Source organism: Theropithecus gelada, chromosome 1 (genome assembly GCF_003255815.1).
Source record: "Theropithecus gelada isolate Dixy chromosome 1, Tgel_1.0, whole genome shotgun sequence".
Classification (NCBI taxonomy): Eukaryota; Metazoa; Chordata; class Mammalia; order Primates; family Cercopithecidae; genus Theropithecus; species Theropithecus gelada.
This window is the reverse complement of record NC_037668.1, coordinates 141,924,739-141,936,763: the sequence shown is the minus strand read 5'-3', so window position 1 is coordinate 141,936,763 and position 12,025 is coordinate 141,924,739. Positions and strand designations below refer to the sequence as shown.

The following is a 12,025-nucleotide window of genomic DNA, read 5'->3' as shown; positions in this document are numbered from 1 at the left end:
CTTCCTGACCTTTACAAAGTTAGGTTTTCCTGAAATAGGTATGTGACATCTAAGTAACAGAGCAGCAGCAAGATCCATCTTAAAAAATAAAAATAAAAAAAATAAATCCCTGCTTGAATACCTTCTGCAAAACCTAAGCACCTTCTCTCCCCAGCATAAAGCTGTGGCACACTCCAGCCCAGCCTCTCCCTCCGAGCTAGGCTTTAAGATCCCGGGGGTCAGCAGGACAGTTCCTAGGGCCTCTTCAATTCATTGAAACATTAATTTGATTAAAACCAAATCTCAGAATGTGCTTGTTATAAACAAAGATTAGGGCAGGAGTTGGAAAATTCTAGATCTGACCTACTGCTCCAATTGGTTTTTGTTTTTTTCTTTAAACTTTTTTTTTTTTTTGAAATAAAATCTCACTAATCCCTGAGCTGAGCTTAGGGATGTCGCCTTAGAGATTCAGCACCCTCCTTCTCCGATAGCTGATATATGTAACTATCCCAGGTTGCATCTCCAGCTGGTGGGGCCTCCAGGCCTTGACAGTCACCACCTCCCACCTGCCAGGCAGCGGGTGCTCAGGGAAAGGAGAGAAAGTCAAACAAGCCCTTTGGACAGCTCGGTAAATGACTTTTGGTAAGAATGACCCAAATTCAGGGTTTCAATTTCACATAGCCCTGTCATCCTTTTAGGGAAGTTGGTGGAACGGAGGTTTTGAGTTTTGCTCAAACTTAGGCAGTGGAATGAAAAATCCTTCCTACAGGAAGCTCATGTGTGGCCCTAAAGACACGTGTTTCTTCATGACACAACCCTGAAGGGAGTTACTACCCCTCTGCGCAGTCATGACCAGTCATGATGCTGTGATTAAATGTGGCGATGCCCTTCGAGAGCCCTGGTGGCATCACAGAGTACCGACAGCACTTGAGGATTAAGGATATATTGGGAGGGGGCATTATTGTGACCAATTTCATTTCTAGTGGTTCTTTGTCCATGAGACTGGCTAATTATTATTTTTATTATTATTATCATTATTTAAACGGAGTCTCGCTCTGTTGCCCAAGCTGGAGTGCAGTGGCACAATCTTAGCTCACTGCAACCTCCGCCTCCTTGGTTCAAGTGACTTCCAGCTAATTTTTGTACTTTTAGTAGAGACAGGGTTTCACCATGTTGGTCAGGCTGGTCTCGAACTCCTGAGCTCAAGTGATCCACCTGCCTAGGCCTCCCAAAGTGTTAGGATTACAGGCGTGAGCTACTATACCCAGCCAAGACTGGCTAATTCTAATTCCTCCCCCACACTAACCTGCCTCCCCCAGGCCAGCTGTGCTTACTGGACAGAAACCATCCTATGCTTTCCACCCTCCTGCATCATGGGGACATAGATTCCAGGGCACAGCTGTCCTGGGACATCACCACCTCTGACCGACTCAGCAAAGAGGCCTGCCCAAGAGGAGTCTCTCCAGTCAGTGATGAAACCTGCACAGGGCAGGAGCAAGTGCCACTGCCTCATTCATCACTGCTGCCAGGGCCCAGGGCTCCGAGGGTCAAATTTCATTTTCTCAGCATCCTTGTTTCTTCTTGGTGCTGAGGGGTTTGGCCTTTGTCAGAGTGTCCAGTGTTTGTGGAGTGGAAAGAAACAGACTGTGAGTGGTCGATTTGACCTTTGGACCAGCACGGTGTGTCAGGTAAAAAAACACAAAAACCTTTCAGCGCGAAGCAAAATTCCACAGAGCCGCCAAACTTTCAAATGCCAAAGCAGAAAGCCAGAATCGAAGACTACAGCCCAGTGGTTTTTATTTTGCTTTCCTCAGCCTGGATCCATTTAATACTCTTTGCTGAACACACTGTGTGATCTGCAGACAGGACGTGCTGCTGAACTCACTGTGACATCGATCTCATAATTGTGTGTTTTACACGACACCCTTCCGCAGAGGGAGAGAGGATTGGAGAAGCAGGGAAAAAACCTACTCATCGCTCCAGGCTCCCGACCACTCCACTTCACCCCATGGATTCCTGAGTCTGATCAGCCTCTCTGGATGGCCCTGGAAATCCACCTGCAAATTCCACACAGAAAAGCAGCTGAATTACTATGTTCCTGTTGCCTTGCAGGCATGTCTGCACCTGAGAGGATCTGCACTAAATTGTTCAAATGTTCCTAAAGGACCACACTTTTATTCTCCCTTAACGCATCTTTTCAGGCTTGAGCCAAGTACTCTATTTTTCATAATTTGTTTGAATAAATGAAGAGTGAGTCTAACCCAAAAACAAGCTTATGTCTGCTTTAACTCAGATTTAGATTTTATAGTTGACTAAGATTGACTGAGCTCTTAATACATGAGGCCTAATGATAATAAACGCCCTCCCAACAAACACCAAAGCATGGCAGTTAACATTTATTGAGCAGGTACTATAGATGAGGTGTTGTGCTAAGCATTTAAGATGCATTATTGCCTCATTTAACACTCACGACAATCCTGAGAAGATAAAGAATTATCTTCATTTCATAGCTCAAAAATCTGAGACTTAAAGAAGTTATGTTATCCAAGATTATCTAGTTAGTAAGTGGTGAGCGCAGGCTGGGAACCCAGGCAGTCTGTCTCCAAAGCCCACACTCCTAAATCCACATATACTGCTTTCCCCTATTTATTGAACACTCAAGCATAAGCCCCTTGCGCCCTGCACACACACCTGCATTCACATATGCACACACCAACTGCATAAGCTGTTAGGTCCTCATTGTCTTCATTTCCTGTGTATCCCCCAACTCGCCTAGCCCAATGTTTACATGTATATGTTCAATTCCCGTTTATGAGATTAACTTCATTAAAGAGCATATTTGGGTCAGGCACAGTGGCTCACGCCTGTAATCCCAGCACTTTGGGAGGCCAGGGCAGCATATCACAAGGTCGGGAGACTGAGACCATCCTAGCCAACATGGTGAAACCCCTTTGCTACTAAAAATACAAAAAAAATTAGCTGGGTGTGGTGGTGCGTGCCTGTAATCCCAGCTACTCAGGAGGCTGAGGCAGGAAAATCACTTGAACCAGGGAGTCTGAGGTTGCAGTGAGCCAAGATTGTGTCACTGCACTCCAGCCTGGTGACAGAGTGAGACTCCATCTAAAAAAAAAAAAAAAAAAAATGCATATTTATGAAACACAAACACATGTAAAGAACATATATTTCATTTAACACTATTTATTTATTTATTTTTGAGACAGGGCCTCTCTCCGCCACCTAGGCAGGAGTGAAGTGGTGCGATCACTGCAGGCTCAACTACCCGGGCTCAAGCGATCCTCTCACCTCAACCTCCTGAGTAGCTGGAACTACAGGCACACCCTACCATGCCTGGCCTATTTCACTTAAATAAATAACAAGAAGTGGGACATTCACTGCATTTCCCTTTCTGCCTTGGCCATTGGGAAGCCCAAAGCAAAATTAATTTCTCAATTATAGCACTGCCTTCAGCCTGGATTGATGTATTTTACTGTACTTGTATGGTTTTATTGTGTCTATTCTTTTAATGGTAAACCATCAGCTGGGCATGGTGGCTCAAACCTGTAATTTCAGCACTTCGGGAGGCCAAGGCAGGAGGATCGCTTGAACCCAGGAGTTCAAGACCAGCCTGGGCAACATAAAGAGATGGTGCCTCTATGAAAATTTTAAAAAATTAATAATTAGCCAGGTGTGATGGCACTTGCCTGTAGTCCCAGCTACTTGGGAGACTGAAGCAGGAGGGTCACTTGAGCCCAGGAGGTCAAGGCTGAGCCAAGATCATGCAACTGCAGTCCAACCCGGGCAAAGTAGCAAGACCCTATCTCTAAATAAATAAATAAATAAATAAAATAATTGTAAGCCACCTTAAATCCTTTTTGAAAGAAGACACAATGTAGAAAATAAAAATAATGAATAGTATAGCCCTTGTTTTTTCCTTGGGTTGGAGAGTAAGGAATACTTGCTTGCCTTTCCATGACTCTACTCCACCCTAAAAGCTGGGACTACTGCCCCTTTTCCCATTTGGGGATTCTGTGAGTTCCCACTGTTTTGCCCACACAAACATATTTTTTCGAACATCTGTAGAATCTAACTGAAAATCTCTACAGCTTTCCTGGCCTCATCTAAGGAGAGGGCTTGCATTTAGTTAAAACCTGTTGAGCAAAAGCTCAGAGAGATTACGTTGTCCATCTTCAAGTGAGTAAGAGTCAGAAAAGCCTTTATTTATTTTTTATGTTTTAGGGAAAAAATATTACTTTTTTGTAGCGATGAGGTCTTACTATGTTGCCCAGGAATGGCCTTGAACTCCTGGTCTCAAGTAATCTTCCCACTTCAGACTCCCAAAGTGCTGGGATTACAGGTATGAGCCACCACACCTGGCCAGAAGAGCTGTTCTAATGAGCAAGAGCTAATGCACATCTGTGGTATCGGGGTTCTGCACAGGCGGAGTGTACCCCAACATGACAGTGAAGCTCAAAAGCCAATTCTGAACCTTCTAGTAGTAATCACCTCTTTCTTCCTGCCAGGATGGCTTGGATTCATGGAAATATTATCATGTTACCTTCCCCCTACACACACAAAATTTTACCTCTTCAACTCCAGTGACAGAGTATGCGTGACTCTTAACCAACTTCCGGCTGGTGATGGCTTCTGCTTCAGCTGCACTGGAGACCTAGGTAGAGGAGAAAGTTCATTCAGAGTGGCTGACCCTTACCTCTCAGTGGCTGGCCATAGAATGCTTTCCAAGGACACACTACACAGCCACTGGGGGCTTCAGTGTGGGACTAGGGGTGCAGGAGTGGCAATGAACCTCAGGTAAATAGAGCCATCTCCAACCAGACTCCCTCTTTAATTAGGCCTGCAGTTCTGGGCCAGTGCAGGTACCTGCCAAGCCTGAAAGACAAGTTACCAGCCTTCAAAATGCCACCAAGAAACTGGGAAGACATTTATTCTCTAAGAGTGACCCCCGGCTGCCTGAAGAAGGCTAATTCTCCATGCTGATGGCTCTGGACAGGTCCCAGTCCTCCAAGGTTCTCCCTGAGTGGACTCCTCATTATCCTTCCTATTTCCTCAGCACGCTCTCTCCCATGCCCTGTGCCACCCCTCCACCAAAAACACACGTCTCCTGCTGGGGTTTGCAGAGAGAGGAAAAAAGGAGGATCTTCTCACTTTGTCCTTCACATTTCTAAAATCACGAGGTAAGGACAAGAGAGGAAGACAGAGCAGCCAGAAGGCAGCTGGTCACAGGAGCCTGAGGTGGTGATAGGACCTCAGGGCTGGGGGCCTCCAGCCTCTGGTTTCCACAGCCACCTTGGAAATCCACACAGCTCAGCCTGGTGTCCGGCCACAGCCTCTGGTTTCAGAACTTCTCTTTTCTTCAGGGATCTCAAGATCCATCAGGTATCATCAAGTATCACATTTGTTTTCCAAAACCTCAAGATTGTTTAGCAAAAAGGACATAGCAAACAAGTGGCCAAGGATCTAGGGATCCTAAACTATGTTCTTAGGGCCATTCCTGCAGTACTGAAGGGGCTCTAACAGCGACAGGGAAATTGGGACTCCTGCAATGCAACTAACCCCAGTTCCTACCTACCAATTAGGTCTTCACCAGCCCCTACATGTGCAGGCCTATGTGTCACCAGACTTGCCCACTAAGCCCCAGACTCTGCTCTGACCCAAAGCCTTCCTATGCCTCTTTCCCGCTGTCTCGTCCCTTCCCTACCACACAAGGGGTGGCGGTGGTGGGAAGATGGGGCAGTACAGAAGCCATATGCCTCACATCAATGGAGCAGCCCAGCAGAGACCCCGCACGGAGGGCCTTCCTGATGATCTGATATAGATTGGCTGGTGGTTTCTTCAGGTCATAAAACTCAGAGATGCCACCTGTGAAATCCTCAAACCCCTCCACTGTGGAACCTCCAGCGAGAGCCTCATAACAACCATTGAGCCTATTGGAAAAGAAAGAACACATGCCCCATTAGCACCCCCAGCAAGGAGACCCAGGGATTGGGGACTGGGACAGTGCTAGGACGTACTGTGGCCTGGAAGATAAAGGAGGGCTCTTTGCCAATTTTGCCTTTGGGCCAGGAAGGTGCTTAGGCCACTGTTTCGTGTGCCCAGCTCAGCACTTCACTAGGAACTGACCTCAGCCAACCTCTCTCCAGCCACCCTCTCCTTTACAAAGCCAAAGGCAATCCCTCCAGAGCTGGCCCCAGCTGCTTGGGTTTCTGGGGCTGGGGCCACAGATGGGGAGAAGGAGAACTTTCCCTCAAGGCTGAGAGGCATCTGCTGAGGCTTACTGGGAAATAGGACTAGAAAGGAACTGGGGTTGCAGAAAAGGATATCAGTAAACAAATGTAATTAAAAGAACCCCAAAGAAGGTTTTGAACATCAAACGCCGGTGAGAAGAACTCCTGAGGAAAGAGCAGACACTTTGTTGAGTTTGCTATCTAGTACATTTGTTTTATTATTCTTCTTCATTCTTTCAAACATTTACATTGCCCCAGGAACCTACCTTGGGATTTGAAAGAGGAAAAGCTCAGGCCCAGAGGAGCAGGGAGGCTCGCCCCACCACATACACATTCACCCGAGGTAGAGCTGAGATGCTAAACTCCCCGCCCAGATTTCTGTTTCTCTTAGTTACTGAAAAGTGCTCTCTCTCCAGCTCATGCGGGTCTGGATGCTGGGAAAGACGTGGCCATGACGCCCTGAGTTTGGGGTGGGGAGGCAGACGTGGGAGCGACAGGTGAGAGCTTTCAGGGAGGCTCTGGTGTCTCCCAGCTCCTGGCTTCCCCCACTTACTTGGCATAGGCTTTCTCCAGCAGGGCACTCCAGAATTCATTGCCTTGCTCCGAGTGTAGGAAGAGCAGCTGTCCATTCTTGGTGGGCAGCCTGTCGTCAATGACCACTTCCACCCACTCTCCGTACTGCCAGAACTGGGGAGAGGCGACACAGCGGCAGCTCACATGAATAAGCAGATGTGTAAAGGGAGTCCCTCCAGGGGACCTCACGTGGGGACTCTGTGCCATCAGTGTTCAAATCTTGGCTCCGTAGGAGCAGGACCTGTGTCTGCCTTATCTGTGCACATAGGAGATGCCAGATGAACCCGGGAACATCTAGCCTAGGGTCTGCGTTTGTGCACCAGAGAACTTGCCCAGCGCCACCCAGTGGCAGCAGGAAGTGATTCAGACCCACACCTCCTGACCCTCAGTCCACAGTGCTTTCCTGGGGGAGCTGGAACGGGGTGGATGTGTGGATATCTGGATGGATGCATTGAAGCAGGTACTTAGACTGAAATGTGCATCAGAGTCACCTAGAGGGATTGTTAAGACATAGATCACTGTGCCGCAAACCCAGAATTTCTGATGCAGTGGGTCTGCGGTGGGACCTAAGGGTACGGAAAGCAGCAACAAAGGGCCTGAGCAGAGCACAGTACCTGAAAGTGAAAGATTCCCGCATAGTTCTCCTGGAAGTTCTGGTCCCTGGGGACCACCCGGTAAAGCAGCTCTTCATTCAGGGTCAGGGAGGCAATGGCAGCCAGAAGCCAGCAGTCACCTGCACAGTGTCACGGGGGACACAGATTGGTCAGGCCCAGCCTGCAGGGGCCCTGTGTTCTCTGACCCTGTCCCATTTAACCCAGAGTCCACGTTGCCCCATTCCCTTCTAAGTCAGGTAGAGTCTCCTCCTCCGGTGCTGGAAATGCACCTGCAGCCATCAGCTTCCCCTGCCTCCCTGGGATTTGTTTACTGGGAGTCCATCCTCTGCTCCTCCCTGTGGCTGCCCCTCCCCCACATGCTGATCATTTCCCCGCTCCTACACACTCAGCCAGTGGAGTGGAAGAGAAAAGAAAACAAAGAAAAAAGAAAAGAAAAGAGGAAGGGAGGGGAGGGGAGGGGAGGAGAGGGGAGGGGACGGGAGGGGAGGAGAGGAGAGGGGATGGGAGGGGAGGGGAGGGGAGGGAAGGGAAGGGAAGGGAAGGGAAGGGAAGGGAAGGGAAGGGAAGGGAAGGGAAGGGAAGAGAAGTCCGTTTGGCCCCTTATTAGCAGCTCTGATTAAGTTGGTTGAGGGAAATATTGAAGCTGTTAATCCAATCTACGATGTGTACATGTAAGAGTGTGTGTGTGTGTGTGTGTGTGTGTGTGTGTGTGTGTTCCTTGACCCTCCTGACCTTGGATAATGGAGAGTTGGCTCTGCGTGGTCTGTTTACAGTATTGCCCTTTCTTGTTTCAGAGTTCACCAGGAGAGCCTTGATGCCTCGTTGCTTAAAACTCCCTTGAGATATTGCTTAGCATTAAATCATCATAATTTGAGGCAGAAGAAATAAAAGTCAAGAGAGGTTACAAATCCTGGGGTTTGGTGTTGGTCACATTGGAGATTCAAGGAAATGCAAAAGAAAAAGAAAACCCCTTTCTGTGCAAGTTGGGACCCACCACACTGATGCCACTGAGTGGTGCTTCCCTGGGAGGCATCATTGTCCCTTGCAGTGTCAACTTCAAAAGAAGCAGCACGGTCTCCAGGCACCGCTGCCTACCTTAGCATCCTATGGCGAATCTGTCATCTTGGAAGTGATGTAACTTTGCTCACCTCTACTTATTTGCTTATTTCACATCAACCTCTGAGATATCAGTGTCCTTAAGTGTGCTTTTCATCGTGTGAAAGGCTATTGCATCTTTCTGGCCTAGTACTGCATCTTTCCACCTCCACTGTAGATCCCTAGCTCTAGTAGTCTAAGATTTGGTGAACAAGTCCCTATTTCTCCTATTCATTCCATTCAAACAGCTCCAAAATCCTGCCTGTGCATTTCAGCCTTTATCTTTTCCATATAAAAGATCTGAATCTTTTCAATGTGTGTTCAGATGTAAGGCCCTTCAACCTTTTAGAGACCATCTGTGGACCTTGTCTCACTCTAAGTTTTCTTTTAACACTGTGGCCAGAGCTACATACATATTGTAAGTGTGAACGCATTATGGTTTTCTCAGAAAACCTGTTGCCTGAGTAAGCAGTAAGCCAGGAACCCACATCTGAGGAGCCATCACCTTCATCATCACTCAGAATTGCTGCATCACCAGGTCATCCTAGAAAGCCCCGGCCTCTGTCTGCCTGGATCTTTCCCAACAAAGAGGTTCATGATCTGACCCCAAATTAATTAATTCATCTCTTTCTCTCTCTCTCTCGCACTCTCACGCTCTCTCGCTCTCTCTCTCTCTCTGTCTCACACACACACATACTCATTTACTTTCTTTTTCTTCTAAGAGACAGGGTCTTGCTCTGTTGCCCAGGCTGGAGTACAGTAGCACCATCATGACTCGTTGCAGCCCCAACCTCCTAGTCTCAAGTCATTCTCCCACCTCAGTCTCCTGAGTCACTGAAACTACAGGTGCATGCCACGCCTGGTTAATTTTTAAAAATTTTTTCATAGAGACGGGATCCTGCTATGTTGCCCAGGCTGGTCTTGAACTCCTGGACTCAAGTGATCCTCCTATCTTAGCCTCCCAAAGTGCTAGGATTACAGGTGCAAGCCACCATGCCTGGCCATATTACTTTTTGAAGAGCTTTTCTGATCCAGGAGGCAACCTGCTTCCTGCCTCACTCTCTCACCAGGCTCTCCTTCACAGACAAACACTATCTTCCTAATGGCAACAGGGCTCCTAGGTGAGACTAGACCTGGTAGTCGAGGGAAACAGAGTTGATGTGGTTGGACTGGCATGAGTTATGTTGCTTCTCACCAAAGAAGCCTCAAGCAGGGCAGTATCTTATTAAAAGGCAACTTCCAAAGTTTGAGCAAAATAACAGTTTCCTCCTCCCACCCAGCTCCTCTCAGCCCAATTTTCTTCTATGAACACCCGTGATCATGTCACTCCCCTGCTCGAAATTTTGCAACTGTCCTCCATTGCTCACCAATGAAATACAACCTAACAGGGCACCAACACCCTTCACAATATGACTCCAACCTACTTCTCCAGTCTTTTTCCTATTACGCTCCCCGCTATGAATCTAATCTCCCAATCAAATTTGGGTATGTGCAAAACATACCCTGGTCTTTTTCATTGATGTGGTTTTTCTTGTTTGTTCCCTCTGCTTGCAAACTTCTTGCTGAATCTTACCCCTTCTCCATGAAGCTTTCTCTGATACCTCCTACCCTCCAGCCAGAAGTCACTTCTTTTTTGTATGTGTCCTAAAGACCTTATTTATGCTTCTCTTGCAGAGTTATCACAAGCTGCCTCAGATCACGAGTCACACCCAGAGTGGCCTCAAAACCCCATTTATGCATCAACTCCTTGGCAGAGCTTTCCTTACCCCTGCCGCTGGCCTGTCTCACCGGCGCCAAGCCCTTCCTCTTCACACCTCTCCAGCAAGTTCTAAGGCCACTTGAGTACATCTGTTTGTCTCTCTCCCCATCCCTCTCTCTCTCACTCTCTGACCTCTTCTTGCAAAGCAGCAATGTGGATTCATTCATCTCGGCATCCCCAGCAGGCGGATGACACATAGAAGCAGCTCAACAGATGTTTGATGAATAAAAACAAATAAGCAGATGACCACATGAATCAATGAATCATATTTTGTTCTTCTGCAAATCTCCAACAGCATCTTACATATATTTGCACCTCAACCCCCCAGGTCTGTAGGGAAGTGACATTCAACAAGAATCTGCATCGAACCTGACAGATTTCACTTCCACCAGCATCAGGCAGTGGGAGATAAACAAGGTAAGGCAAACACAGAAGCCCAGTCTTCTGGGGAGTGAAGGGGGGCGACTGCTCTGTAACACCTCTAAAGCAAGTGGCTTCTCAAAGAAATCAGAGCGGCCATATAGCCCTCATTACTGGGCGTGGTCCTGGTTCCCTTCTGATGTGAAGGTTCTGGCTCTCTGTCTAAGCTTCTTCCGACAGCCCACCCAGAGCACTCCCTAGATATTACAATTCAAGTCACAGCAACAAAATGTCCCTCCGTTGCTGACATCAAACGAGGTGGCCCAGCTGGAGGAGAGTTTAATTTTCTCTTCATCTACATCACTCCTGACATTTCACAGGGTCTACCCGGCTCTTGCAAGCAAGCACAGAGGCTCGAGGAGATGCCGTGGCTGTGTAGGCTTTTGGATCCTTGTCAGTTACTGCATGAAGTGTGAATGGATTGTCATGACGAGAATGCGTTTTCAAAGGAATATGTCCAAATGTGCTTCCCTTCAGAGTCCTCTGGAAGATGGACATTTACTCTGTTGTTCACATTTCAGAAACTTGTTTGGGGACCTGCCAGCAGAAAAACAGCTTTGATCTTGGAGCACAGGTTTTGTTTTGTTTGTTTTGTTTTGTTTTGTTTTGTTTTGTTTTGTTTTGTTTTGAGACAAGGTCTCCCTCTGTTGCCCAGATGAGCAACCACAGCTCACTGCAGCCTTGACCTCCTGGGCTCACGCAGTCCTCCCACCTCAGCCTCCCAAATTGCTGGGACTACAGGAATGTGCCACCATGCCCAGCTATTTTTTTAAAAATACAGGGATGGGGTCTCACTCTGTTGCCCACGCTGATCCTGAACTCCCGGCCTCAAGCAGTCCTCCCACCTTGGCCTCTCTAAGTGCTGCAATTACAAGCATGAGCTACTACACCTGGCTAATTTTCAATTTTTTTAATTTCAAAAGCAGTCAGGAGGCTTTGAGATACTAGTTAGGTGGTGAATAAGGCGGACAAAAAACACTGGGAAATACCTCGATAGACAAGTCCCTCCTCCCAGCTACCTTCCAGCTAGCGCTGCTCAGGAGTTAGTCCTCACTCATGCGCTTTAAGCAGAGATGCACTCCGTGGGAATTTAGGGAAGGTTTCCATGTCCTGATGAAGTGGGGCAGGCTTGGCTGGCAGTATTTTTTGCCCATTGCCCTTCCCCCTTGTCTCCATCTGGAAAGTCCACATTGTGCTTGGAGGTGCAGAGCCAGCTTGCAATCCCAAGGCTGCAGGTGCAAGATGAAAGTCAGCACAGGAGAGTGCAGAGCAGAGCACAGTGTGAGTCTAGCTCTCCAAGGGCATTATTAAAGTTACACTAGCCCCGGGCTATCTACCTCTAG

At 47.7% G+C, this 12,025-nt stretch overlaps 1 protein-coding gene across 1 annotated transcript in view; it reads right to left on the bottom strand.

The window, feature by feature from the left end:
• CAPN8 (calpain 8) overlaps positions 1-12,025 on the bottom strand; it is a 75,096-nt gene that overhangs the window by 30,960 nt on the left and 32,111 nt on the right. Inside the window, exons 3-7 of the mRNA XM_025398115.1 lie at positions 7,409-7,527; positions 6,775-6,908; positions 5,753-5,921; positions 4,562-4,645; positions 1,951-2,036 (exon numbers count right to left, since the gene is read on the bottom strand). Coding sequence (XP_025253900.1) covers positions 1,951-2,036; positions 4,562-4,645; positions 5,753-5,921; positions 6,775-6,908; positions 7,409-7,527 — 592 coding nt within the window. The remainder of the gene's footprint in view (positions 1-1,950; positions 2,037-4,561; positions 4,646-5,752; positions 5,922-6,774; positions 6,909-7,408; positions 7,528-12,025) is intronic.